Below are 27,623 nucleotides of genomic sequence, written 5' to 3'. Positions count from 1 at the left end.
GAAGGTGACAGATGTATAAACAGGATTTTCTCTTCTCTTTCAGATGCTGAGGCACCTGGGACTGCATCCCCAAGGGCCTCCCCTTCCCCCTGCTGCTGTCCTCTCCAGAGTTGACTGCCCAGAGGAGCAGCTGGGCTCTGCAGAGCATGTGAAGCCCTTCACCATTGTTACACCTGAAGACAATCTGGTGGGTACTGCAGTGGTGCTGGCACTGAAGGTGCCAGGGCAGGGACCAGGCTAGATGGGGGCATGGGGGACAGGTGGATGGAAAAGGATCATTGTGGAGAGGTAGTGAAGATGTGAAGGGGCCCCACATCTGCAGGTCTCCTTTCTGTCAGGGATGGGGCAAAAGAGACAGCTTTGCTGGAGACAGAGCAGTTCTGTAAGTGGGGGAAAAATCACTTTAAAACATCAACTTCCTTTGAGGAGAGGATCCTGAGTTAGAAGGGGTGTCCTAGACAAAACAAACACCAGTAAGGAAAACCAAGTTCCTGGGCAGGTGCACTTATTTATTCTCTCTTCCACTGGTTGATGAAGGCCCATTTTTCTTTCCAGGATGGGAATGTCTCAGGGCTCACCCCTCTCTCCCTTTTCTCTCTCCCTTTAGGCCAGGACCCCAGATGAGAAGGGCAGTTCTGCTGAGGGCCAGCCAAAGACAGGTAAAGCAGTGAGCAGAGACAAGTCTCCAAAGGGGAACCAAATATCTACAGAGAGAACAGAAAGTCCCTGGGAATCCTCCAGCACAAGATCCAAAAGTACACTGGAAGGTGCTTCCATCTCCACAGAATTCCTCAGGTGAGCTGCACGGGAGGAGGTGATGCCTCTGCTTCTTGGTCCTCTTGCCAAGCAAGGTCCATCGTCCCCAGCTGCACAGGGACCCTGTGCCAGTGCCTCCATGGGATGGCCAGTGCACCCTCCTTGTTTCATTTGCTCCTCAGCAATGTCTGAAGCCTCCTCTTTAATTGCCAGGCTGAAACGGTACCGGTGGACAGTGCCTGCCCTCGGTGAGGTGGAACTGAAGGTCCACTTCTCCACCAAAAAGCCAGGGAAGTTTGAGCAGACGCTGAGGTTTGAGCTGGTGGGGACAAAGCGGCAGTACGAGCTGCCCTGCAGTGGCACCGGCCTGTACCCCAGCATCAGCCAGAACCCACGGTAAGGCTGGCCCCTGGCAGCCTCCCACACTGCTGCCCCCGAGCTCACAGCCAGGGCTGCTCCTTGGGCATTCTGGCCTGGCCACATGGTGCTGCCTGACGTCAGCCAGCATCTCTTTCTGTGCTGGGAGCTGGGAAGGCAGATGGTCCCTGAGCCACCAGGATGGGTTATGGCTTTCTGACTGCATTTCCTACCTGGAGCATCTCATAGCTCCTCCTTCCCTGCTTTCTCTGCCCAGGCTGGTGTTTCCACAGTGGAGGAAGACCATGAAGGAAGGTGAAATCATCTTCAAGGAATACGTTGAGAGCACCAAGCAATTCCACTTTGGACCGCTGCTGTGTGGGAAATCAAGAGAGTGGTATGTGCTCCCTGCTGGCTGTTGTACTTTTCTGGACACGCTTGGAGACGTGCTGTGCTGGTGGCACGATCCAGGGCAGTCCCTGGCACAGTCCTGGCACACACCTGGGTTTGAAGGAGCACAGATGTGTGAACCTGAGCATACAAGAGGCAAATGAGCCTTGGGGGAGCCGCTCTGCCTGCCTGGTGGCTGCCTTGGCCAGAGCCCCAGGCTGCTGCCAGTCCAAAGGGCACTTGGGGCAACTTTTGTCTGCCTCCACATCTCAGCTTCACCCCTTAAGAAATGTATGGTGGTTTTTGAAGTGCTTTGAGCTCTGCAGTTAGCCTGACTGAGCAATTATTCTGTAGATGGTTTTGTAAACCTATCCTTGATCTGTAATTATTAATAAGATTTTATGGTTGACCTGCCAGTGGGTGTCAGGGGCTATGTACAGCAGGAACTACATTTGCCTGTAATGACATTGCATCATCCCTGCTGGATAAAGTCTGCCTGAAAACGTTGTCATTGAAGCTATTGTGCATTTCTACTTTTACTGTCACTTTTTAAAAAATAGTATTTAGCATTAAGTTCTTGTCTCCATGGGAGCTCTGGAGGGCTAAATCTATTTTGACAACATAGTTTCAAAAAACAGACAATCTTTAGCCAGCTTTATGGGATGGTCTGGGATTTCTGTTTGCCTCTTTAACCCTTCCACTCCAAAGTCATTTCCACACCTGAGAGAAGGGTCATTTGTTATCTTTTTGCATTCCTCTTGGGAAATGATGCTTTATAGTTCTTTCTCAGACTTTGAACTAACCCATGAAATCCAAAGCAGTTTCATGACTTTTTGGAAAGAGATCAGCTAAACTCTTTTTCCAAAAGCCTTTCTTTATATCCTGCAGGGAAGGCACCCCAAGAAAGAAGGGGAAAGAACCCATGTGCCTGGTGTACTGTTATTTTTCTAGGCACCTTTGAATTTACATTGTATTAAAACCACTTGAAGTGGCCTGAGCATCACCAGGCTTCTGGGGTGGAGGCACCAAGTACAGGGGAAGGCATCAAAGTCAGGCAAGGATGAGCACACGCCCACGCCCCTGGCTGGGATCCACTTCCCTCACTTGTTTGTTAGAGCAGGCTCTTCCAGCACCGCTTCCTCGGCTGCACACGGTGCTTTCCTCGATGCGTGGCAAAGGCAACAGTCTCCTCTGCAGCCTTTTCCCCTTTTGTGGACAGGTACAAGGCCCAGAACTGTCCTGGCAACTCGGAGAATATAACCATCCTCAACAACTCCCCCATGGACGTAGAGGTCCAGTTCTTCTTTGAGGATGATGAGAAAGCAGAGACCTTCCTTCTGGACCCTCCCAGCATGACCCTGAAACCAAAGAAGAAGCAGGTAGGAGAAGGGCAGGTAGAGCAGGCACCGTAGAAGTGCCCAGGAGCTGCTGCTCCTGCTCACACACAGTGCTCTTTCTGTTTCTTTCCATGGGGCCGGGTCCAGGAGCTGACCATTTGGGCATACCCCACTTCCCCTGGCTTCCTGGAAGACAAACTCATCTGCTGCATTAACAAGAACCCAGAGCCAGTGGTCTTCAGCCTGTGCTGCCATGGGGTGCACGTGAAGCTGGAGGTCAGCCCCCTGGAGCTGTCTTTTGGCAAGCTGCTTCTGCACAGGTCAGTCATCCCACAAGCACTCCAAGACTTGTGACAAAGACAGAACGTTTGACTCTGCTTTCCAGGGCTGGGATGGAGCTGCTCCAAGTTGCATTCAGTGGCGAGGCTGGTGTGACCAGCCAGCAGCTGATGCCAAGTGCCTCCTGTCTCTGCAGGACTGACAGCAGGACCTTGGTCCTGAAAAACAACACCCTACTGCCCATGGCCTGGCAGCTCAGTGGGCTGGATGACCTTGTTGAGGACTTCTCACTGTCACAAGATAACGGCACCATTGATCCCCGCTCAGAGATTGAAGTGACAGTGAATTTCAAGGCCCAGCAGATTGGCACCATTGAGAAGAGCCTTCGACTCGAGGTGAGAGGGACTGTGCCCTGCCTGGCACAGTGAGCAGCCACGTGCTCTTAGGGACAGAGTCAGGAAGAGCTGCTCCTGACAGACACAAGGGTGCTGTGACCCCAACTTCTGCCTCTACACAGGTTTGCCAGAATGTGCAGTGCATCCACATCCCCCCAGATAACCAGACACTGCACCCTGAGCCTGTAGCACAACCACCTTGGCCCTGTGAATGGTTGAAGGTTGTTGTTTGGTTATACAGACTGCAGTGTGATCTCTACATTTCTCCTGGAGCTTGTCCAAACCTCTGGCATCGTGCAACAAACTCTGCCCTTGGCATTTTGTTCCCCATGGTTTAGGGGCTGCATTTCAGAGAGGGTGCTAGGTGTTTGGAAAGGGTTGTCAATGCCACCTGCTCTGAGACACCTCACACTTCCTGTGGTTGTTCTTACATCCCTGTGCCTCTCAAGGATGCTTTAGCAGCAGCATTCCCTGCTGTACGAATGCAGAGCTGGGCTGATGGGGTTTATACTGCAGCAGAATCCCACTGGGACAGCCCACGAGATGAACAGGTTAGGAAAGCTTGGGTGTCCACCAACACTTGTGAAGCCAGGGAGGCCATGGGGGAAGCAGCCAGCAGAGACAAGGACTTAGAGGCTGTCTAGCAAAAGAATAATCTGAACAGTGTTTGTTTCTTGCTGCCTCAGGTTTCAGATACAGAAAACATCCTGGGGATTGTTCAGGTTGAAAACATCAAACTGTCTGCAGAGGTGTATGATGTTCTCCTGAGCATGGTCCTGCCTGAAGGTCAGTGGATGTCTCCCAAACAAAGCAGTCCAGGTGCACTGCCTTACCTTGGGTGGTGGGTGACCAAAGCACTTGGGATGGGATGGGATGGGATGCAAGGATGGCATGGATACATAAAGCACATACCCTGCAAGCTGCATGGAATAAAGCATTGTCAGGCCACTGGCAGCCTTAAGTCTCTCCCCTCTGAACTTTGAAGAGTGCAGCTTCACGTGCAGGTTGGATTTGGGGGCTTTGAAACAACAGTGAGGTGAACAGGCAGTTGGCAATTCCCACAGGCTCAGCACAGCATGTAAAGTGATTGGATTTGTGCTTGGAAGTGAGGAAATGGAAGCCGAGCTCCTTAGCTACTGAGCCTGCAGATAGTTTGAGTAAGAAGAGAAAGGGCAGACAAGTAGCTGGAAAACCCTTCCAAGAACAGCAACTTGCTGAAAAGGGTTTTGTGCTGGGACCTCCATGTAGCTTGGGACCTGGTGTATTCTGCAGCAGCTCACAAATACCATGTCTGATCTCGCTCTGCACATTATCTGCAGATGAAACCTTGGATTTTGGAACCATCAATGTCCAGGATAATGTGAAGAACATCCTGACTCTAACAAACAAAGGGATGTACAACATCGAGTACAGGTGAGTCCAGCTGCCTGGTGGTGAGCATTTCCCTGGGTTCCCAGGCCTGCACTCTCCCTCTGTCAAAGGTTAGAACCTGTTTCCATGCAGGCTACCTCACGATAAACACAAAACCTGGCCTCTCTAATCTCAGCTATTTTACCAGAGAATCCAGCCACAAACCAGCAGTTCTCCACAGTTCAGCAGGGAACCCAAAGGAGAGCCCCAAGAATTTCAGGCACTGAAATGCTGAGATTCATTGCCTTTCTTTGATGGTCACCTCCTTTCTCCTTCTGAGACTCTGTAAAAGAGTGAATGAAAAATTTCAGTGTCAAGGTTTCTTGCAACAACCTCGTGACCGTCTGTGCTCTCTGTCAGGATCCAGGATTCCCTGAGCAGAGCTGCACCCTCCCTTTTCTTCTTTTTCTGGTCCTATGCAAAGTCCTGGCTGTGCTGGTAGCACCTCTACTTGTAACTGCAGAGATCTCCATTCCTTCCCTTTCTGCACAGATTGATGCTGAAGGGTGCAGGTCCCAGGATGCGAGACTTGGCGTCCCACTTCACTGTCAAGCCTCAGTCGGGCAAGCTGATCGCCTCCCAGCCTGGTGTGAATATTGAGATATTCTTCCACCCCACAAGGGAAATCCTCCTCAAGAACAGCCCCATCCTGTACTGCCAGGTGAGCTGCCTGGGCCAGGCTGTGTTACCACACGGTGTTTTGGGAGCATAAACAGGAGAGGTGTCTAATGGAAGGAGGGCTTTAACTGGAGAATCCTCTCTCCTACGTACACAAACAAAGTCTTCAAAACCATTTGGGAGGCTTCCTAAGGGAGCTGAGAATCTGACTCTGGAGGAGGTGCTTTAACAGGGATGGGTGAACTGATGGAGGCCTGGGGTGGAGGCTGGGGACTGGGGTAGAGGACAGGCTGTCTCTCTTTGCTTTGTTTACCACCCCTTCCTGTGGACACAGGTGATAGATGCCATCTCAGGGGAAGGAGGCCAGACTGTCGCCAGCATCCCAGTGAGGGTGTCGGCAAGAGCTGCCTACAGCAAGTTCAGTATTGAGCCTGCCTCACCCATCAGTTTCGGTGCCATGATGAAGGGCAGCAAGAAGAGCCAGACTGTCGTGCTGGAGAACACAGGCGTGATCAGCTTCAAATTCCGCATCCACCGAGCAACCGAGGATGAATCTCCTTTGGAAAGCAAAAGGTACAGGAAGCCCTGCACCACCCTTCCTGCCTGAGGAGGCACCACCCCACGGCTGGGATGTGGCAGGCAGCCAGGAGACCTGGGCTAGCGCCCATTTGCATCCCTGCCTTGGGGAGAGGGAGCAAAACACGCCTCAGTGTCCCCATGTGTAGTAGGAAGCTGGTGCTAGAGCTGCTCTGTCCAGCAATGGGTGCTGCAGGCTGCTCTCTGGGAACCATCTGGAGCAGGAAGGCTTTCCTCTGTGAGGAGGAAGGCCAGCTTTGGCCTCAGAGAAAGGCAGGGGAGCTGAGCATGACAGATACCTCTGCTTTCTCCTCTCAGTTCAAAGCAAGGGGAGTCTGTTCCATCAGCTAGAAAGTGCTCAGCGGGAAGGAAATCAAGCTTGACACAGGTGGGTGACTCCTGCTCCCCAACAATGCTGCTGCAGGGGATGTGAGAAGATGCTGCTGTGCCCAGGCTGGGGGCTCATCTCCACTGGGTGGGACGTGGTCTGCAGGATGGAGTCCAGGATCTGCTCAGTCCCACTGACAGTCCTGTACTCTGGCTCTGACCTGCAGTTGTGGGGTCAGCAGAGGGGAGCAGGTCCTGTGTGTGGTAGCTGCTGGCCAGCACAGGTCTGTGAACACCACAGAAGCAAAAACATCCCCCCTTGAACTCCCAGTCCACAGAGCTCAGACAACTTTTTTCTTCTTTTTCTTCTTCCCAGTCCCCTACCTCTGTCCCATCATTTCTCACAGCTGTTTCTGCTCTCCTGTTACCTCTGGAGGCTGAGGATCACAGCTACCACCTTCATTCTTTACACTCCATCTCCTTTCTCTCTGCCACTTGAGACAGGCTTGCAGCTCCTCTTGGCTTGTTGGGCTCAACCTGGAGCTGCCTTTGGGCCATGGAGTCATCTTTCCCTGCCCTGGGACTGGCTGCTTGGGCCCAGCTGGAGGCCAAGGCAGGACATCCTCTTTGCTGGGGTGCTCAAGGCACAGCTATTACCCTTCAGCCTCTCCTGGAACTTCTTCTGCAGGGTCAGCTCAATGTGGGCATGTTCACGGTGTCCCCGTGCTCCGGCTCCATCGCTCCGTGGGGCCAGCAGCAGATCACGGTGGAGTGCCTCGCAGGGCAGGAGGGGACTTGTGAGGAGCAGCTCTACATTGACATCGTGGGCAGAGACCCCAGGGACAATCCCCTCGGCATTCCCTTTACCCTGACTGCCGAGTCCTGCCTGCCAGGTACGTACTGTCCACAGGTTCCCCTGGTCACACCTGCTGCTGATCAGCACCTAAACTTGCTGCTTGGATAGGGAGGCATGCTAGCCCTGGTGTCCCCCCTTGAAATCCTCAGAGTTTCCAGCCCTCTTAAGTCCACTGGTGGATTCATCCCTCCCGGGCTGAGAGGGATGCATGGAAGGATAGAAGGAAAGCAATGCTTTTTAAGACTGAGGTGGACTGAGCTCCATCCTCATAGCCAGCTCTCCCACCCAAAGCTGGGTTTGGCAGTTACCTGGGCAGAAGGAGCTTACCAAGCCTTCTCAGAGGCCAGCAAGGCCAGATGAATTCATCAGGGAGGCTTCTCCATGCTCATCCCTCTGGTCTGTCCACAGCATTTGCTGAGGATGCCATGTTAATCTTTGACGAGTACCCGATCTGCAGCAGCACTGACCTCAGCCACAAGCTGCTCTCTGTGCACGGTGTGGGCCTGTTTGTGAGAGATGAGAACAAGTTCATCTTCAACAAGATTCTGGTTGGGCAAGAGGCTGAAGCCCATTTCAACATCTACAACACAACTGGTCTGCTGTGTGACGTGGTCCTCTCCATCAACCCCCTGCCTGGACAGGTAAGAACAGGAGGCCAAGGAGATGGTTGCCCTCTAAGGGCCGTGTGAAAGCTGTTTTGTTCTCCAGATGCATTGCTTCCTGGGGCCCACACTAGCTCAGTGTAGGTCAAACTTCAGGGCAGAGCAGCAGAGCCAGGGAACAGTTGTGTTCAATTCTCATATCTTGGGCAAGCTTTTGGCTCACACCTCTGGGTCTTTGGTGGGAGAAGTGAATCCTTCTGAACCTCTCTTGGAAGCACACTCAGAGAGGGGCTGTTATGAACTGACATGCCAGGGCTCAAAGCAGAGCATCTCCTCAGGCTCCCTGGCTTTTCCTCTCTTTGAAGGCCAGTTCTAGGTTATTTGCAGGGTTTTCCATGCAGTGACCACCTCCCACATATGGCAGGGCAGCTGCCAGCACTCAGAACACACAATGCTTTAGCATAAGGTCAGTGTTCCCTGCTTGAACAACTCATCCTTAAAACAATACCCCCTGAGTTCACAGCCCATAAACACACCTCTAGGAGGGCTGTGAAAATGGGAAGAACTGTCACAATGCAAGATTTTTGCCTGTCTGGCTGCTGTTCATAGAAAAGAGAAGCCAGGAGAAAACTGCTTCTTGTAGAAAAGTCTCCATAGCATGACAAGAAAAAACTCTTCTCCTTACAAGAACTGATCAAAGACTATTGTATAGTTGATGCTGCTTTACCATCCCAGGTTTTGTCTCCCAGTGGTCAGCTGGGAAAAGAAAAAGTTGGGTAGGGGGAGAAAAAGTGCTCTGGAGGTTTTATTCTGATGTTTCTTATTCCTGTAGTCCTGTTAGTAAAGTTTCTTTATTCCTTTTAAGTTTTAAACCTGTTTAACCCTTCTCCTTATCCGTATTTCACAACAAAAAATGAGTAAGTGCCCTGGTGATTTTAGCCAGTGCTAAACCCCACCGCATTATTTAGTGCATTGACTGAGAAACTCCAATTAGCAAATCTAAACCACTACAGACATGCTGTTTTCAGTAATGCCTTTATGAATAAAACTGTGTCATGTTGGAAGGTGTTTTCTCCTAACACTGCTCTCTGGCTTCCCCCAAGGAAAAAGGCCCTATCACCGTTTTCAAGTTGCATCCTGTCCAGATGTCCATTCCCGGCTCATCCCACGCTGTTGCTACAGTGACCTTCACCCCACCAGACGAGCAGAACTACGACTGCACTTTTAAGGCTTCCCTTGTCATCCCCAAACGGTAATTGACCCTGAGAAATATTGGGGGAGGCCTCACTGACAGCTGCCTCTCCACTGGGAAGGCACAGACCTCTTGTTAGCTCTAATGCTCTCAGGAGCCTTAGGCAGAGTACTCGGCATGAGATGATTTGGGAGGCAGGAACTGTTAGATAGAGCAGAAAAATGAGGCTGATTTGTCATACAGGTTTAGCCTGGATGAGGAAATAGGAAGACAGGGAAATATTCAGTAGCCAACTGGAAGTTACTGAGATGTGCTACAGCTGAGCTGGGCATTTCCAAGGACAGAAGCTTAGATGGATCAGTTTCTGTGGCAGCAAGTCAGCAGTCACAATTTCCTCTTTGTTTCTGTGAAATTAAGTGATCCTCTGTGATTCCCTGCACTCATGAAGCTATTTCATGTGAGTGATGGGAGCTGGTATGAAAGAGGAGCCCTGTTCCTCTGCACTGGGACCTGTGTACAGGGGCTTGGACCTGCCCTTCCTCAAGCCTTTAGTGGCTGAATTGGAGCAAGAGAAGTCTAATTGCTAATAAGCAATTGCTTTAATATTGTTCTTGGAAATCATCTTGGTGGATAGTGACAATGATTTCTTTTTGCCTTCTTGCTTTTGTACTGCTTTCATGCTGTGCTTTTTTTGCTTGTTGCCTATGTCTCATCTCACTGCAGCCAGGGGATTTGCCATATCTCCTCTGGTGCCTCATTATGTACCTGCTGTACTGCATGATTTAATTAAGTGCAATTACTTTTAACTGTTTCTGTGGAAGGCTCTGGCTCTTTGGAGCAGATTCCTCTTGTGAATGGCCCTGAGGGGACTGGGAAGAGGCTGGTGGGGGGCTGTGTTGTGGGGTACAGGAGCAGCAGGCAGGGAAAACAGTGTGGATTGCCCTTGCTGCTTGGCTTGCCCAGTGAGAAATGGGTTATTGCCAGCTGGAATTGTTTCTGTGCCTCTCCTGCAGCTCTGTGAAAATCAAGCCCCAAACCCTGAGCTTCACCATCAGTGGGAGGGGGCACGAGCCGCAGGTGACAGTCGTGTGCCCAAGAGCTCGCAGCAAGAGAGGAAATGCCGTGCTGCGCTTCCAGAGGCTCCAGCTGGGGGATTTAGAGATGCTCCCCCTGGTCGTCCGTAACAACGGCATCGTACCTGTCAAGGTGAGCACCTGCTCAAGGAATGGTCTGGTTTGGGAATAAGTGCTTGTGGCACAGGGGAAGGGTCCCAAAAACCATGGCTGACCTGGCAAGAGGTGTCACAAATTCTTTTTAAGCAAGGGACTGACGTCTGTTCTCCAAGAAGGGAGTTCTTGAAAATTTTCCATCCAGTCTTTCTTCTTTAAGTTGAACACAAGAAAGGTGGTGGAGTATTTTCCCCCCATCTTTCAGGTTTGTTCTCATGGACATGTGTGATTTTCCAGTTCCATTAGGTTATATTCCCCAGTTTACTATATTTTAAGCAAACTTAGTTGTGGTTTAATTATATTCTGCTTATTGCTTTCTGTCCTGTTTGGTTCAGTGTTGGTTCAATCCAAATGCCTCTAAACACCCCTTTTTCCCAGCTGGTTTGACTTAACTTTTGTGCTCAGTGCTGTTTGCAGTGGGAGAGGTGCTGGGTTCCTGTGCAGGACCAGCAGCACTGTGGTGTCAGTCCCTGGGCCATCCTGTACTCACACCAGTATCATTGTGCTCTGTGTTCCCTTTTCTCAGTTTATGTTACACCTGGAGGATGAGCATGGAGCATTCTTCTTGAAAGCCAGGCGCTCCACACTGGAGAGATTCCACACTGAAGATGTGGGAGAGGACTCTGTTGGAAATGGTAAATTTGTTAACCATGAAGTGCGATCGTGCCCAGAGGGAAAACGTGTGCCCTGCTCTTGGCTTCTCTGAGCTGCAGCCAGATGTTAGACACACTTTGTTTCCTTGGGCTCTCTGTCCCCTGAGCTTTTCATGGGGACTTTTTGCAGGGTTTCCTCCTAGCAAGTTGTAGGAAGTTCTTGTGTTCTTCTAGACGTGGTGGGCTGGGTTCTGGGGGTCTGTCACTGCCTCAGGGGAGCCTCTGAGGTATCTGCAGCATGCAGGAAGGTCCCAGCCTGAACGGACACAGCCCTTGAGCACACAGGCAGCCAGCAGAAGCCAAAAGTGCTCTTTGGCTCAGCTTTCCATGTGGCTGGAGCTGGCTGGAAGCGATGGAATGAGGGCTGGGCATCAACCTGAGGTTAAGCTGCTGAAGTGGTGATGTGTCTGGAGATGGCAGTCTGGTGAACATAAGAAGAGGGTCTGGAACCACTGCGGGTAGAACCTGTGCTCAGAAGGCAGCTGGTTTCAACCTTCTGTTCCTCAGATATGGAAATATTTCCTCTGTACAACTGTATCACTTAATTCTGATTTCCATTGCTGTGCAGAGAGCAAGCCCCCAAAGAAGCCTCTCCTGCTTCTGCATCGTGGGCAATCGGCAGAGTTTGATGTCATTTTCGATCCCACCCTGGCTCGACGTGTGGAAGGGAAGATCCGTGTTTTAGTGGGGGACACCTACACTGACAAGACCCTGATAGAGCTGGTGGGTGAAGGCCACAAGGATGAATTCACCCTCAACTGTCTAGAGGAAGACCCACAGTTGAGGAATGATAAGAGCAGTTGGAACAAAGACATCATTGATGGTAAGAGAGGAGAGGCTGCCAAGGGGGAACAAGGAAGAAGAAAATATCTGATCATGTGTGTCCTCTCTCTAGCCAGGCCTGGGCTGTCACCCCTGGACATGGAGGCCCGTGGGTGTGGCAGCCATGCATGCAGAGCAGTGTGTGCTGTGCTGCATGGCGCTGGCTCAGGGGTGTGCCAAGGTGTTTCCCTGACAGTGGTGGGATGGGGAACTGCCTGGGGAGCTCCCTGCCAGAGGGAGGAAGGCTTGGAGCAAGGAAGCATTGAACATACAGGAGTCTGTGCATGTGAGGGGGGCGGGGTGGAACTCCCTGCATGCTGAGATCCCTTGCTTTCCTCCTTAACAGCTGTCAGACTGAACCACATCCAGTTTGGGGACTGTCCTGTTGGGAAGCCCTGCCACAGGACCTTCACCATCACCAACCACACCGGCATGACGTTCATGCGCTTCGAGTGGGAAGCAGACGTCCCATTCCAGTTCTGCCCCAGGGTGAGTGGGGGCTGCTCTGCCTTTCCCCATTGCTCAAGCCCTGCCCTGGCGTTCCTGGGAGCTGGCAGGGAGACCTCCCATGCCAGTGCTAGCCCATTCCAGTGCCACATGGGAGATGCAGTCCCTGGCTTGGCTGCCAGCCTTGCAGAAAAGGCTTCACGTTATGGGAGGTGGTACCTTCTCTTCATACTTTTGTCTGTCCAACTTCACATAAATCCACACTGAGGTGCAGGTTCCTGGCACAGCTGCTCACCACATCAGTCCCCTTTGCTATCAGTCCTGCCCTTGGCAGTGCTTCCAGTTTGGTCTTGACTCCCTGATTCTCCCTAGGTGGGACATCTCCACCCTGGCTGCACCAAGGCTATCACAGTGACCTTGAAATCAGATGTCCCAGCCACCTTCAGGAGGCACCTTGTGAAATGTAAGGTGACCAAGATCAAGTTTGAGCTGCCACCATGGAAGGTTCCAGACTGGGACGACGAAATGTGCATTGTCTTGTGGAACGACATCACCGGGAAGGACCCAGCAGCCCAATGGCCTGAAAAAGAGAAGGTAAGAAGCAAAATGGCAAAAAAAGCCACCACAGCTTTTCCAAAAAGAACCACCATAACACCATCACTGCTGGCTGAGCAGCTCCTGCTTCCTCTGGACATTGGACAGCCCTGAGGTTCACCAGCAGTGCATTCTAGGGGAGAGGTGGATGCACACGACCCTCACCCAAGAGGGGAAGCCTTTAGACAAGAGACCATTAGCCACACACTATCAGTCTGTGCCACAAGCACAAGTGCTGCAGCCCATGTTGAATGGGAGACAGTGTTTTACAATTATCTCATTTTATGGTGTTTGAAATCTCTCCATATGATTTGGTGCCCTTTCACCAACAAGGAGTTAAGTCTGCTGCACTCTGTCTCTTCTTTTGAAGTGGAGACAAATACACTTCTGCTGCATCTGCTGGTGAACTCCAAGTTTTGTCTGCATGGATACCAGAGATTTTGGTTGTGGTCTCTGTATTGGGAGGGTTATCTCATCATGGAGTAGCCCAGGCACTGTATGACAGTATGGAGGAGTCTGGAGAAGGATCATGTGTGGAGACTCTTGCTTTTATTGTCATTATTGCCAAACACACTCAGCTTGGGTGAAGGTTCTTTCCAAGTTTCTGGACCATTTGAAGGCCTCTAAACCATCCTCTTTTCTATCAGAACATCTGCAGTTGGAGACTTTCCTAGTGAGATCTTTCACGTCCCAAAATGCCCATCCCCAGCTGCCAGCAGTGTGGCTGTTGTTCCACAGGTGACATCTGGAGAGCACTTTCTCCTAAGACAAGAAGATGCTTCCTAGAAGTCTTCAGTCATGGGGTTTTCCACCCACAGAGCTCCAGCAGGGGAACTTAACCCTAATTTTGAGACCTGCTGGATTTCTAGGGGACCAGGGAAAAAGTCAGTCCCTCGCCAAGGTTGAAGTACAGGGATTGGAACACCGCTGTAGTCTCCATGGGTACATTAACAGCTGTGGTAGGACTGCTTTGATCAGTGGGCAGAAACAACTCCTGCAGCACAACAGTCCCAATTCTGTCATCTTTCCAGGGAACTAAAAGTGAATGGTCCTTTCTAGTCCCTCTATGAGGCTGATCTTGGAGGCCAAGAGATTCCCTTCTCAGCCTGACTTTCTGGGCTCTGCTCAGTGATTCTTTTCTCCTCTGTTTGCAGACAGTGGAGACAGTCCCGGAACCGGCTCACACTGTGCTGAAGAAGAGCGGCCAGGAGGCCGAGCTGTACCTCAGTGCCTTGGTTGCCTACGCCCAGTTCAAACTGGACACAGTCGTGGTTCAGCTCAAGGACACCTTGCCCTTCCAGACAAGGACAGCCACGTGAGTGCTGAGGCCAGGCAGGGCCCTGCCATCGGGAGCTGCCTTTGTGTAACTTTGTGCTGGCCGTGGGTGGGGAGACAAAACTCAGGACTCCAGGTGCTCCAGGTGCTCAGGAGACAAAACAGCCTCGTTTATTATTCAGAGCTCACTGAAATACCCAGTGCAAATCTCCCGGGCTAGACAGCCATTGGCTGAGATCTCTCTCCCTGCCCAACTTCCTGGCCAGGGGTGTGCTCACTTCTCAGCTTGGATGGGGCTGGCCAAGGGTCCCCTGTAACTTATCTGGGAACACGTTCAGGCATGAGCTAGGCCAGCTGAATTGGATTTGTGTTATGGCCAGATTCACTGTGTCCAGTCCAGACCAGCTGTACTGTGACAATGCTGTGACACCTTTGCCCAGGGCTGACCCAGTGCCTGCTTCCCAGAACTCCACACCAGCCAAAACCAGCACAGGCTTGTTCACATGCATGCCAAGCCAAGCAGGAGAGGCTGGTCAGGAGAGGCTCAATGCTGCCATTTTCTGCTGAGAACAGCCATGGGTTTGCTTTCGCTGCGTGTCACCTGTCCTCATCTGCTCAAGAATAAGTTTGCAGTCAAAGCAAGACCTAAAGAATTTCTAAAGTAAGCCCCTTAGCTTCAATGTCCTGGGCACCATGCTGGCCCTTTCCTCTTAAACTTCCAGACTTTGAAATACTTTTCTGGGCCACCCAGGACAGCAGTCAGAGCATGGCAGGGTTGCCTGGGGAAGAAGATGCTCCTCAGCAGAAAGTGGTAGCAGGAGCCCCTCAGACAATGTTACTGTACTATTTGCTTTCTATTTATTGGACATTTTTTTTTAATTCCTCCTTCTTGCTTTTCAGTTTCAGGATGCACAACACAGGGAAGGTGGCCCTGGAATACTTCTGGGAGGAAGCTGCACCTGCAGATAGTGAAGCAGTGAGGATGCCATATTCAACCACTCTGATGAGTAAGGGCATTTCACTTGGTAGCTGAGGGCCTGGGGAGAAGACCCTGCCCCTTCACCCCAAGACTTGAATTGCTTTTTCCTCCTTGTCCACACATCCACTTTCATCAGCACCTTCCCAGCTGCAGCTGGAGAGTTTTGTCCTTTCCCCCTCTGCCTTTCCGCCCCTTTTGTTCTTGCTCTGCCACTTCTGTTCTGCAAAGGAGCTGAGCCAGGCTCTGGGGAGAGCCACGTGCTGGGTCAGGACTGGGAAAGGGGACATCAGGTCATTGCTTTGAGAAGTCTGAGACTGGGCAGAGCAATGGTGTAACGAGTGAGCTGCCCTGCAGCCACTGTCTGTGTGCAGTCCCCCACTCCAGGGCAGCTGCAAAGTCACTGTCTAAAACCAACTCCTGCTTTGGCACAGGAGTGTGTGCTGCAGGCAGAGACCCTGCTCCCAGAAGCTCTGTTCCCTGCTTGGAACTTGGCCAGAGATGCTCCGAGCGCATCCCAGCTCTCTTCCACCTATGTGCTGCAGGAGGCAGCGTTGCTGGGAACACAGATTTTGTCTTTGAATGGTGTCCTCTTCCTCTCTGCAGGTCAGCTCAGCTCTGCTCCTGTTGTAAGGCAGCGCAGAAAGCTGGTGCTTCGTTTCCGGAGGGAGCAGGACCATCCTTTTGAGACGCATCCTTCTGAGCTGCGGCGCCTACAGTGGCTTGCCAAGGAGCAGCAAGATTCCGAGCAGGAACAGCTGCAGGATTCCGAGCAGGAACAGCCAGATTCTGACCAGGAGCAGCTTTCTGAGGAAGAGCAGCTGGATGCCAAGCAGAAGCAGCGTTCCAAGAAGCGGTGCCGCTCCAAGGAACGGAGTCTCTCCCCGCAGCGTGCCACTTCCTCCCTGGAAGTCCTCCCAGATGTCACCCATGACCAGTCACTGTTCTCCATCAACCCCAACTTCGGCACCATCACTCCTGGCCAGAAGAAGACCTTTCATGTGCTGTTCTCGCCAAAGGATGTGGGGAACTTTGAGACCACCATGCAGTGCAGGTGGGAAACATTGACACACTTGCCAACTCACACTTTTGATGGCTGTCACTGAATCACAGGCTGGGACAGGGTGGAAGGGACCACAGGAGGTCATCTGGTCCCACTTCCCTACTCAAGCGGGGTCATCCCAGAGCACGTGGCACAGAGCTGTGTCCAGAGGGCTCTGCAATAATTCCAGTGAGGGACACTCCACACCCTCTTTGGGCAGCCTGTCACCCGCAAAGGGAAGAAGTTCTTCCTCAGGTTCAGGTGGAATTTCCTGTTCAGGTTCTGCCCGTTGCCTCTTGTGCTATTGCTGGGCATCACCAAGCACAGCCTGGTTCATCCCCTAACACCCTCCCTTCAGTCTCTCTGACTGGGATGGGGAGGTGGGCCTGGAGACAAGCAGCCCCAGAGAGGCAGCAGCTCCCACAGGAGCGCAGAAAGATCATCTGGCCTTGGGAGGGAGACACTGGCAAAAGACACTGCATGAAACATTAAGCTCCTGAAGGGCTGCAAGATGTAGAATGAGAGACCCAGGGACCAGCCAGTCCCCAGCTCTGCTTCTTGCACAGAGCTGCTCACTGCTTGCACAGAGGGAGGATGCAACGCTGGGTGCTCTGCAAGGAGACAGAAAAGCGTCTGGCTGGAAATGTTTGTCTGGCTAATACCAGTCCCTTTCTCCCCAGCATTCCTAACCTGGAGCAGACTCACAGGACGGTGCAGGTGGTTCTGAAAGGCAGAGCCCGGGAGTGGAAGCGTTTTGGAAAACCAAAATGCTCTGCCTTACAGCAGACAGACGAAGGCCAGAGACACAAGAAGCAGCTGCACTGGCAACCAACACCAGAGTGACAGCATCTGTGTCAGCTGGAGCATCCAGCAGGAGCCGGCAACATCTTGTTTCCTACTGCTGATGGTCTCCCACCCTTTACGTGACACCTCTGCAGCTCCCCTTCCCAGCTCCAGTGAACATCATCTTTTAATTAACAAAGTTAACTAAATATTTGTTTGTTAATTTGTTAAATAACTTAAGTTTCAGTTAACTGCTAATAACCAGTTGCTAATAAAATGTTAACTGTTAGCCATGGTGCCAGAGATCTTTCCTTAAACCCCACTACCCCAGTTCAAACCCCCAAGTTAGTACATTTTGAGGTTCCCCCTGGTTCTCCCCAGTCTCCAGTTACTCCATTCACCCTCTCCTCCCTGGTGTACCCAAAATGGCTCCTGGAGAGCACAAGATGGTGGGGACCACATGGCCAGGCCCCTCCCTTGTACTTCTCCTCCCCAAAATCCTTCTTCCTACCTCCAACCCCTTCTTCCCTGATGCTCCTCCCCCTGTTATCTCTCCTCCTCCAGTTGTCCCTCCCCTTCCTGTCCCCTCGGACCCCTCCTTCTCCACTTGGGCTCCTCCTCCTGAAAAGGTCCCCACCCCTTCCTTTCATAATATCCCCTCCTCTGACCCCTCCTCTCTCCCCTGCAGCACCGCCAACCCTCTTCTGACTTGCAGTTCCCACGCCCCTCCTTCTGCTTCCCACACCCCGTGAGCCACAAGTGACGAGCCCAGGAACCGGAACCCAGAACAGGAGACCCTTCCTCTTGCCACTCCAGTTATGTTCAGTGGTTGTGGGAGTGCGCTTCCAGAATGGGAGCCATTCTCATTTCAAAACAAAAGAGAACTTTGCAAAGCCCAGAAAGAGTTTGGAAAGGGAAGCAAATATTTTAAGGGCCTTTTAAAGGCCCCCCTCTCCTCCAATCTCTCGGTCCTGTATGATCTCCATGATTTATTTTCATGCCTCCTTACCCCATCAGAATATCTTGCATGGGAGGGGGCATGGAAGAGGTCATTACAGGCCGTATGTTCTGAGCTATTGCAAAGTTCCGACAGCGCCCTTGATGCCATTGGGAATAAAATAACAACCGACCACTTGAGCGGTGATGGGGAATGGGCACAGGGGAAGGACCAGGCCCGGGTTTTGCCAAGGCCGGTCCTTGAAAAGATCAAAACAGCTGCAGAGAAAGCGTTCCTCATGTAACCATCCAGAGAACCCCAAGTTAGTTATACAATCATTCTGCAGCAACCTAATGAGGTTTTCCTAGATTTTATTGATAGGTGGTGGGTTCACATGCAGAAACAGGGGGAAGAGCCAGGGCTGCATTCTGCCTTGCTGTTGGAATTAGCAAAGGCAAATGCCAATGATCCATGCAAGTAAATCATTATGGGAATGCCCTTGGATCCTCTACCCACCCTCACCACCATCATCGAGGTGTGATCCAGAAGGCTGCCAGCTTAGGGGCTGACCATCATAGACAGCCAGGAAGGACGGTGGCTCCAGCAGCGGTGGCGGTCCCACCACCACCTGTAACACCATGGGAACCACGCTGCCATCGCTGTGGGCAGCGAGGGCACATCACCCATTTCTGTCCAGTGCCCAGCCCCTGCGGGCCAGGACAAAGAAACTGGAGGGGAGGGGAACTTACAAAAAAACCCAGAAGGGCAGCATGAACCTCCTCTGCGTGTGGATAGAAACAGAGCAGGCTTTGCAGGGGGAGGGGGGCTCAGACAAGACATTTCTAACTGGACTGACTTTCACCAAAGGACAGATAATACCTTCAATAAAGTATGGCAGCCTCAATAGCCACTCCATTTAGCAGCAGCACAAGACCATCTTTTTAGGTCCTGCCATTGGACCGGGATTGCCGTGGACCTACTGGGCAGAAGATTGACTTTCCCTGACCCAGGCTGTAAGTATTTTGTTACTGGAGACACCAAGCACACACCCACAGAGACTGAAGTCTCTCTGGTCACCCTCAGGGTGATCTGGATGGACCCAGCTCTGGGCCCCTCGAGGAAAACAACATTGAGGGGCTGGAGTGTGTCCAGAGAAGGGCAGTAAGGCTCATGAAAGGATGAGAAAATGTCCCATGAGGAGTGGCTGAGGGAGCTGGGTTTAGTCAGTCTGGAGGAGGCTCAGGAGGGACCTCACTGCTCTCTCCAACTCCCTGCCAGGGCCATGCAGTGAGGAGGGGCCGGTCTCTTCTGCTGGGCCTGCAGCGAGAACCAGAGGAATTGGCCTCACACTGAGAGAGGAAATTCAGGTTAGATTTTAGAAAAAAAATTTCACTGTTCAGGTGTTCAGGCCTGGGAATAGGTTGGCCAGGGAGGTGGTGGAGTTGTCATCGCTGGAGGTGTTAAAGAGGCCTCTGCATCTGATATTCGGAAATGGTTTAGTGGTTTAGGGTTTGCAGTGGCAGATGCTGGGCTGACATTGAACTGAGTGGTCTTAAAGATCTCTTCCACCCGTGACGGTTCTACAATTCCAGGAGCTTCCTACCTGGCTGAGGGGAAGGCTCAGGGCTGTCCCGAGTCCGCCGCGCCCTGAGGCGCTCGGGCGGGGCTGCGACTGCGGCGGCTCCTGAGGGGCCGAGCCGGGCGCTGCCCTCAGCACCGCGGGGCCGCCGCTGCCCCTCAAGCCAGCGATCCCATCCCTCAGCCCGGCGATCCCATCCCTCAGCCCGGCGATCCCATCCCTCAGCCCGGCGATCCCACCCCTCAGCCCGGCGATCTCACCCCTCAGCTCGGCGATCTCACCCCTCAGCCGGGCAGTCTCACCCCTCAGCCCGGCGATCTCGCCCCTCAGCCCGGCGATCTCACCCCTCAGCCCGGCGATCCCATCCCTCAGCCCGGCGATCTCACCCCTCAGCCCGGCGATCTCATCCCTCAGCCCGGCGATCTCGCCCCTCAGCCCGGAGATCTCTCCCCTCAGCCCGGCGATCTCAGCCCGGCGGTCTCACCCCTCAGCCCGGCGATCTCAGCCCGGCGGTCTCACCCCTCAGCCCGAGGGGCAGCGCTCGGCAGCGGGGACCCGCCTCGCCTCGGGATCTGCCCGGAGCCCCCCGCTCCGCCGGGTCACAGGTACCTAAAGCCTGTGATCCTGACGAGCCTGTGCTGGGGCCGTGGTTGGTGTCTCACGCTTCTGCCATAAGAGCTTCAAGGGGAAGTTCACAAAAGTTTAAAAGCAGAAACCTGGACTAGTTCTAGTTCTGAGTGTAGTTTCAGAGCAGTTGGTGTGTGACAGGACTGGGCCTCAGCATGATGGACCAGCAGTGGTGTTCCCAGTGCCAGGAAGGGCTTGTCCCCTGCTCTTTTTATGGCAGATACTCTGTGTGTCAAAGCTTATTCAACTCTCTCTGGCTCCATGCTGGAGCTGATAAAGGTTTCTCTAAAAATGTCAACACTGTCAAAATAAAAATAAATAAAACAAAATAAAAATGTTTCATTTCAGACTAGCTCTAAGCAGTAATGACTGTTTACATCTGTGTGCCTCAAGATTACCTTTATTCCACGGTTACATGCACACAGACAAAGCTCATCCCTCACCTGAGCTGAAGCAGTTGCAGTGTCACTCATCAAGTGCAGCAGGAAGCTCAGCTTTGGTAAGAAGGCTGACCTTCCCCTTGCTGTGCAGAAGAAATGCTGTGCATTTAGAAATGCAAAAGCAGGTTGTAAAGCTGAAGTCCATTAAATACCACAGTCAGGATCATGATTAGGCAAAAGAAGCTGCTCAAATTGCAGAGAGAATTATCACTGCATTTAAGCTGCAGTTAAGTAGAATGCAATAGACATGGGAATCTTGGAGACAAAACAAACCCAAACAGAACAACACAAACATCACTTTTATACTGGTGTCAGTGACTATCCTTAAAGGTGCTTTTTTTTGATACTTCAAATGATACAGAGATGGTGTTTATGTGTTCCAGTAGTCTCAAATAATCATTGTCTTTGACCAATGCTTCTAATTCAGTCAGAATCTCATTCCCAGCACGAGCAGCCTCCCAGAGGCAGAAATGGGCCAGTTTTGAGCTGCCCAGCTGGGCTGACCAAACACCAAAGCATGAGCAGCTCTGCACTCACTGAAGCTGCTCTCAGTGCTGTGGCACAGCCCAAGGCACAGCCCATGCCAGTGTCACTGCCAGCGTCTCTCCACGATCAACGAGGCACGAACAAACCTGAGCTATGGGCACCCTCTGCAGCTTCCCCTCTTCTCACTGCCATCCCAAAGCTTCTCCTTTTGGGTGAGCCATCTCCCCTGTCCTCTGAGAGAGTTAATGGCTGGAATGTCAAAGGCTCAGCTGTGAAATCATGCTTGGAAGGCAAAGCTTTCTCTTTTACACAGTGGAGAACAATGGTTAAAGTAGAGCAGCACCCCAAAGTGACATGCTGACCTGGAATCCCAATCTCCTTGCCTTACATTTGAATTTTCGCTTGTCTACCACATGAGCAAGCTACTGAGCTCTGCAGAAGGGCAAATGGAACAAGAGGGAAGGTTGTTATTATTTTGGGTGGCTTTTTTAATGAGTTGATGATAGCCAAGAATTGATTTCATAATGACTGGGGCAAAGTACTTGTTATGCATTCACAACTCCATTCACAACTCAGCCACCAGCTCCAGTTATCAGACTGTGAATTGTTCTAGCAGAAAGATCAAAAACTCTCAGAAATATTTTTATTTTGACACATTATTGGAGGGGAGGAATTTTTTCCTCACACTGTCACAGACTGGAAGCTTTTTTTGAATGACTTTGTTGCTAGTTTTAGATGTATTTCCCTTTTCCTTGCAGATAAGAGATGAGGAAAGCGGCTACAACAAAAATCTGTTTTGCATTCCTAAGCATTATGAAGAGGATTTAGAAAGAGTCTTCATTCCTCATGGACTCATCCTGGACAGGTATGAGGGTAAACAGAAAAGAATAGGGACAGTGATGCCAATTTTTGTCCCTCCAAATGAAAAAAGCCTGAGGTCCTGCCCTGTGCAGCCCATGAGAAACGGGGAAACCCTGCAGCCCGAACACTTCTGTCCTAAAGTCTGGTATAAGAGGGGGTTCATGGAGAGGATTCCTCTGCAAGCCCAGTCAAGCTTCCATGTTCCATCAACTGTCTTCAAGCCCAGCTATCCTGCAATATTTGTGTTTATGGGTTAAATCTGCTTATGCTGTGCAAATACGTAATTTATTTTCCTACGACTTGCTGTGCTCACAATTTGCTAGTTATAAAAACCTAACAGCAAGATCAGAGTTTTTACTTGAACATTGCTTAATAGATGCACAAACAGCTCTGATACACAGAACACTTTCCAGAATTGCCTTTTTTTTCTTCTTTCTCCCAGGACAGAGCGTTTGGCTCGAGATATCATGCAAGACATGGGAAGTCATCCCATTGTTGCACTCTGTGTCCTTAAAGGAGGCTATAAATTCTTTGCTGATTTGCTGGACCAGATAAAAGCACTGAATCAAAATGGTGATAAATCTGTGCCCGTTACCGTGGATTTTGTCAGAATAAAAAGCTACTGTGTGAGTAACTTTCTTTTCTTTGGAAAATTGACTCTCTCCATAGACTGGCATTCTAAATACTGATGGTTTGTGTGAGAACCCCACAAAAATTGAGTTTATGTGTACATTCTGTTCAAATTACATACTAAAAAGGAACTGATTTACTGATCTGCCTTAAAGGGTGGATATTATATATTCACTGGAAGAAACATAGCAGAACACTCAACATGACAGAGCCAGGGGCAGATCTCAAACTCCTTCCTCTTGCAAGAAGCAAGAGCAGCTCACCTTTCAAACAAATACAGGACAACACTTTGGGGCATGCTTTATGTGACTTCCATCTCTTCTTTCTCCTTCTAGAATGAGTCACCTGCAGAAAAAATCAGTTTTATTGGAGAGGAGCTGTCTACACTAAGTGGGAAGGTATGAATTGGCATCTTCAGCTTTTAAAGGAAAACAACTGTTCCTATGTATTTTCCAGGAAATCCATCTTTATTAAAGATTTTGATACTGCATACTTCCAGCCTCTTAACACTGATTTAAAATGCTGGGCTTTGAAACAGTGAATAATTCCCACTGATCTCAGTGGAAACTTGGAGTGATCAGCAATGAGTGCTCCCAAAGGTCCCATTCCCCATTTTATTCCAGAACCCCCAGAAATGAACCACACTCAACTGACTCATTCAGTGCCTCTAGAATACAGTGCTGTACACAGAGCAAGATATAGACCTGACACAGTGCCTTTATCACCATATTTTAAGCTTTCATAAATACTTACAAAAAGACTCTTCAGTAAGCACCAAAGTCAGTCAGTAGTTCAAGTGACAATCTCCTTTGATAATCAAGGCAATTTCCTTGTATCTGAGGGTTTTAGTGTGCTTTTCTTGGCTGTATGGTTTGCTGAAAATTGCCATTTAAGTATTTTTTTTTCTTTCCCTTCTTTCCCTATGCAATCTCTTCCAGAATGTGTTAGTAGTAGAGGTAAGTAATGACTGAAGGAGGGGTGGAATGACACAGATTCTTTTCTCCCTTCTTTTCAAATGAATACATATTACATATAAAATAATAATTAATGAAGTTACTGGGCTGCCAGGTTGGTATGCTCTAATTTAATCCACTGACAGTCTGATTTTCCTTTCAAACTTGAAGGATAATTTATTTTTTTTATCACTTTCAGGACATTATTGAGACTGGTAGAACAATGAAAGCACTGCTTTCAAAAATAAAAGACAAGAAACCAAGGATGGTAAAAGTTGTAAGGTACAAGGATATAGCTGCTAACTAACACATTCAAATCATTTGGGTGAATAGTCATTGTATGCTGACAAGTGCTTGTTTGGCTTGAAGTTTGGGGGGAAGAAAGCAAATGCAGGAAGCGATCCTTACCCAGCTGCTGGAAAATTAAGTGTTTCTTGAACTGGGAAATTTCCCTGTGCACTACCATCCTCACTGCTCAAATTAATAAAGAAAGGTTTTATGGCTCTTTCTGTGTAGTCCATAAAGTCTGATGGATTCCCTGTTTCTTACTTTATGTCTGAAGGAAATTGATGTCTTTCCATAAGTTTTCTAACGTTGCCTCAGTTGCCTCAGTGCTGGAATGACAACACTCAGAATATCCCTTACTATCCTCAACTCTAGAAGTTTCCAGAATCTGAGAGTCTGTCAGCACTTGGAAGATGACTTCAAGCAGCATTCTAGATCTGCTTTTAGTAGGTCTCTAAAAGGAAATTTTGTGGAATATCCCTGTGTCTGTCAAGTAATCACAATGCTTTATAAAAACAGTTGCTTTATGCACCAGTTATTCAGACAGGCCTTCTAGGGACTGTCCAGGAGGTTCTCAGTTTCTTCTGAAGTGCACAGGCAAACCAAGAATAGATAAGATTTTGCAGAAGAAATGTCCTTTTCTCCCTCCCTCCCCACTAAAATCATTCCCAGCCACTTGGACATGCTTCCCCCTCTGTGCTGTTCCAGTGTCCTGAGGCATTGCTACGTGGAAGGGCAATGACCTGAGACACAGGATTGGAGGGAACTGAATACAAACCAGAGCCACTTGGACATAAAGAATGAACCTAGATCAGAGCCTTTGCTTCTCCCTCCATGACAAGGCTGAGCACCACTTCTTTCTGTGAAATAATCTCACTGTCTTGATTTAATTGCATGATTTTAGAAGCTTCTGGGGAGGTGTGGCAGAAGGGAAGTCTGCAGCTTAGACATATTTTAAAAACCAACCTGCTCTGCTCTGCCTTACAGCCTGCTCGTCAAAAGGACATGTCAGAGTCCAGGTTACAGACCAGACTGTAAGTACCATGTTTTTCTAGTATTTTCCAAAACACAGTCTTACAATTTCCCTTCAGGCAGCACATCTGACAACTGCACAGAAGTTTCATGCAGGCCAAGAGAAATGGGGAGAAACTACATAAAAACTTGTGAACAAATGTCCAGCTATGGCATCCTGAGGCCTCATGACCACCTTCTGTTTTTCCCCTGGCTGGCCTCAGTGCAGGTTTAGCTATTTGATATATAAATTTAACTATTTAGATAGCAGAAATGAATCAAACCTTAACTGTGTGTTGCTTTGCTTTGGCCCTGGAGGGCATTTGTTTTGACTCTGCATTATTAAACTTGCCTTGTTTCCAAACTGAAAAGTCCTACTGAATCACAGTTCATCTACTTTCACTCAGGTAAAATCTCATTCCTTGTCTCTTCTCCCAGGACTAACTTATAACCAGGTTTTAAACAATTATTTTATTAATAAAAATAATTCTCTTAACACCTTAATTATATTACTGACTGATGGGAATGGTTTAGATTCTAACCTCTCTCATCAATTTATAGCTCAGATTCTTAAGGAAGCACCCTGAAAGAGATGATGCCTATTACCCTTAGCTCAAGTATGTGTTGAATACAAGCTCTGTATTTAAAAGCTACTTCCACCACTGAAGTATAAAAAGATCTGTATTTTCTTACAGATACAGGCTTTGAAATCCCAGATCAATTTGTGGTTGGATATGCTCTTGACTACAATGAATACTTCAGAGATCTAAATGTAAGTACATGCACATTCCTCCACTGCCAAGTATCAGGTACCCAGCAAGAAGATTTGCTTCTACTCAGAGCTTCTCAACAATTAAAAAACCTTCAACTCCAGCTAGAAACTTCCAATAAAGGAGCAAAACCATTTTTAAGGTGTCGAGTTGGTAATGCAGTGTAGGTGCATGAGAAATGTTTGTGCTTCACCTTTTTATAATTCTACTCCACAAGTCTCATGGCTCAGCCGTGCTGCAGAACATTCTGAACTCCCAGGATGGTGAGCAGCACACAATCTGTGACCCCATCTGAAAATAACTTATAATTTGACTTTAATTGGATATTTGGCTGACTTAGTTCAACCCTGTGTTGCTCTTCAGCCACCAGGTCTTTAAAGCAGCCCTGCAGGGACTCTGGGTGAAGGTTTTCCATACACTTAGGGATAACATGTCTTATATCTTACATGTCTGTAAGAAGTCTTCCCTTATTCCATTACAGCTTCTTCAGGCTGCACAGAGTAGTAGCCTTGGAAACATCATAAACTGATAGGGTTGATCATTTTTACCTCCTTTGTTTTCAAAAGTACTTCCTTAATTCTGTTTAACTCAGAAAGTTTTTTACTTCAAAGCCTTTTTCCTAAGACAAAGCAGTCCTGCTGAAGACACAAACAGTCTGTGCTATTGCTCAGCAGCATTGAGGAGCATGCAGTAATTTAATAAACCTAAATTCTTTAGAATATATAAACCTATATATTACAAATAAACTTGCAAAGAATACTAAGAGCTGGAGTTTACTGCAAGTAGGAAACTTCCCACTATTACGGTTCTAGTGTGTTTTTAGTACAGTGCTGGGAATACAGATGAAAATCAGTCTTACACTTCATTCCAAGATAGAGATTGATAAATATTGTACTTTTTATTTTTTCTTTTTTTTTTTTTTTTCTTTTAGCACATCTGTATTTTGAAAGAGAACGCCAAAGAGAAATACAGGATGTGATAATCTCAGTCTTCTGGAGCACTGATTTCTGGCTGCTGATTAGGTGATATAAAGCATCCCATCGGGAAATTCCTTTTGCTACTTGCGTGTCCCGGAGCAGCAGGAGAAGCTCCCCGTTAGTGGCAGGAGCTGCAGCTCGCTCATTGCCCGTGTGCTGCGCGCTGAACACGAGCTCTGGAGACGCTGGGATTTTTCCTGCTGGAAGCAGCAGCAGCAGCAGCAGGAGCTGGGTGCGGGGCTGTGGCCATAGCGAGAAACGTGCCCGGCTCGTTCCGGGCCCCGCAGCGGATTCCTTCGGCTCCCGGCGGGGCCCGAGGGAGCTCGGAGGGCGGAACAGGCCCCGAGCGGAGGCCGAGATGGAAGCCAGGGGCACGGGCAGGGCTCGGGGTTACCTGGGAACCGCGGCCGCAGCGCCCGCGGCGCTGCTGTTCCAGCTTCAGTTGCGTGGAGACCGCGATCCTCGGTGGGTGTGCGCAGCCTGGCCACGGGCACACGGCTCCGCTGGGCCATTCGCCAGGGGAATTGTTCACAGGGAATGGGGCTGTGCGGGGCAATTCCTGCTGCTTTGCTCTCACAGCGAGTCCCGAGTTCGCGGTGCTTTGCTTTCTGCCAGGGAGTCCCCAATTCGCGGTGCTTTGGTCTCACAGGGAGTCCCGAATTTTGTTTGAAGTTAGAGATTGACTAAAGTTGTACTTTTGGGTTTTGTCACAGCTCTGCCATGAGTTGGGTTGTGGATTTTCAGATCTGTTGTGTTCCTTTGCATCCCCTGCACTCATCTGGTCCAAGGCCTCAGGCACGGCTCTGGGGGCTCGCTGCAGGTCTTGGCTGGGTTGTGACACCCCCTCAGCTGCTCCTCATGGCAATGTCCCCTGGATGTGGCCTTCTTGTGGGGGGAGGTTTTAGAGCTGAGCCAGTTTGTGGGAGGGAGGATGGGTGTCCACTGCCTCTTACATTGGGGATGTGGCACAGCCACAAAATTTCCTCCTTGCCCCTCTGTTGATGGGAGGTTTGTGTGCAAACCTGGCCTCAGCAGATGAGTCTGTGCCTGTGACTTCCCCACCCTGAAGCCAGACAGAGCTGATTCTCAGGACAGCTGCTGCCTTTGGCTTTGGTGTGGATACATTTCTCTCCCTCAGTGTTGATTACTTC

General features: G+C 50.0%; 3 protein-coding genes across 3 annotated transcripts in view; all 3 read left to right on the top strand.

The window, feature by feature from the left end:
* The window catches only part of LOC131582755 (hydrocephalus-inducing protein homolog), a 71,242-nt gene extending 50,731 nt beyond the window's left edge, over positions 1 to 20,511 (top strand). Inside the window, exons 34-58 of the mRNA XM_058846224.1 lie at positions 44 to 187; positions 608 to 795; positions 970 to 1,152; positions 1,391 to 1,510; positions 2,723 to 2,882; positions 2,988 to 3,160; positions 3,316 to 3,514; positions 4,201 to 4,300; positions 4,834 to 4,927; positions 5,417 to 5,585; positions 5,877 to 6,115; positions 6,437 to 6,506; positions 7,110 to 7,338; positions 7,710 to 7,942; positions 9,007 to 9,155; positions 10,109 to 10,301; positions 10,851 to 10,959; positions 11,546 to 11,800; positions 12,146 to 12,288; positions 12,619 to 12,840; positions 13,995 to 14,155; positions 15,016 to 15,122; positions 15,698 to 16,145; positions 19,847 to 20,037; positions 20,453 to 20,511. Of these exons, the coding sequence (XP_058702207.1) occupies positions 44 to 187; positions 608 to 795; positions 970 to 1,152; positions 1,391 to 1,510; positions 2,723 to 2,882; positions 2,988 to 3,160; positions 3,316 to 3,514; positions 4,201 to 4,300; positions 4,834 to 4,927; positions 5,417 to 5,585; positions 5,877 to 6,115; positions 6,437 to 6,506; positions 7,110 to 7,338; positions 7,710 to 7,942; positions 9,007 to 9,155; positions 10,109 to 10,301; positions 10,851 to 10,959; positions 11,546 to 11,800; positions 12,146 to 12,288; positions 12,619 to 12,840; positions 13,995 to 14,155; positions 15,016 to 15,122; positions 15,698 to 16,145; positions 19,847 to 20,037; positions 20,453 to 20,511 (4,338 nt within the window). The remainder of the gene's footprint in view (positions 1 to 43; positions 188 to 607; positions 796 to 969; positions 1,153 to 1,390; positions 1,511 to 2,722; positions 2,883 to 2,987; positions 3,161 to 3,315; positions 3,515 to 4,200; positions 4,301 to 4,833; positions 4,928 to 5,416; positions 5,586 to 5,876; positions 6,116 to 6,436; positions 6,507 to 7,109; positions 7,339 to 7,709; positions 7,943 to 9,006; positions 9,156 to 10,108; positions 10,302 to 10,850; positions 10,960 to 11,545; positions 11,801 to 12,145; positions 12,289 to 12,618; positions 12,841 to 13,994; positions 14,156 to 15,015; positions 15,123 to 15,697; positions 16,146 to 19,846; positions 20,038 to 20,452) is intronic.
* Positions 20,512 to 21,339: 828 nt separating this feature from the next.
* LOC131582795 (hypoxanthine-guanine phosphoribosyltransferase-like) lies at positions 21,340 to 26,474 on the top strand. Its single transcript, XM_058846283.1, has 9 exons — positions 21,340 to 21,366; positions 21,744 to 21,850; positions 22,289 to 22,472; positions 22,812 to 22,874; positions 23,415 to 23,432; positions 23,629 to 23,711; positions 24,702 to 24,748; positions 25,421 to 25,497; positions 26,427 to 26,474. Exons 1-9 carry the CDS (start codon positions 21,340 to 21,342, stop codon positions 26,472 to 26,474), a joined length of 654 nt encoding a protein of 217 aa, XP_058702266.1.
* Positions 26,475 to 26,830: 356 nt separating this feature from the next.
* The window catches only part of LOC131582754 (hydrocephalus-inducing protein-like), a 57,288-nt gene continuing 56,495 nt past the window's right edge, over positions 26,831 to 27,623 (top strand). The window contains exon 1 of the mRNA XM_058846223.1: positions 26,831 to 26,937. Coding sequence (XP_058702206.1) covers positions 26,831 to 26,937 — 107 coding nt within the window. The remainder of the gene's footprint in view (positions 26,938 to 27,623) is intronic.

Source organism: Poecile atricapillus, chromosome 10 (genome assembly GCF_030490865.1).
Source record: "Poecile atricapillus isolate bPoeAtr1 chromosome 10, bPoeAtr1.hap1, whole genome shotgun sequence".
Taxonomy (NCBI): Eukaryota; Metazoa; Chordata; class Aves; order Passeriformes; family Paridae; genus Poecile; species Poecile atricapillus.
Note: the sequence above shows the minus strand (reverse complement) of the source record. Positions and strands in the feature narration are given on the sequence as shown.

Excerpts from the sequence above, each read along its gene's own strand:
- LOC131582795 (XM_058846283.1), top strand. The coding sequence starts at position 21,340 with ATGCTGACCTGGAATCCCAATCTCCTT. Across the intron at positions 21,851-22,288 it reads CATGGACTCATCCTGGACAG|GACAGAGCGTTTGGCTCGAG; the intron begins GTATGAGGGTAA and ends TCTTTCTCCCAG. Across the intron at positions 22,473-22,811 it reads TCAGAATAAAAAGCTACTGT|AATGAGTCACCTGCAGAAAA; the intron begins GTGAGTAACTTT and ends TTCTCCTTCTAG.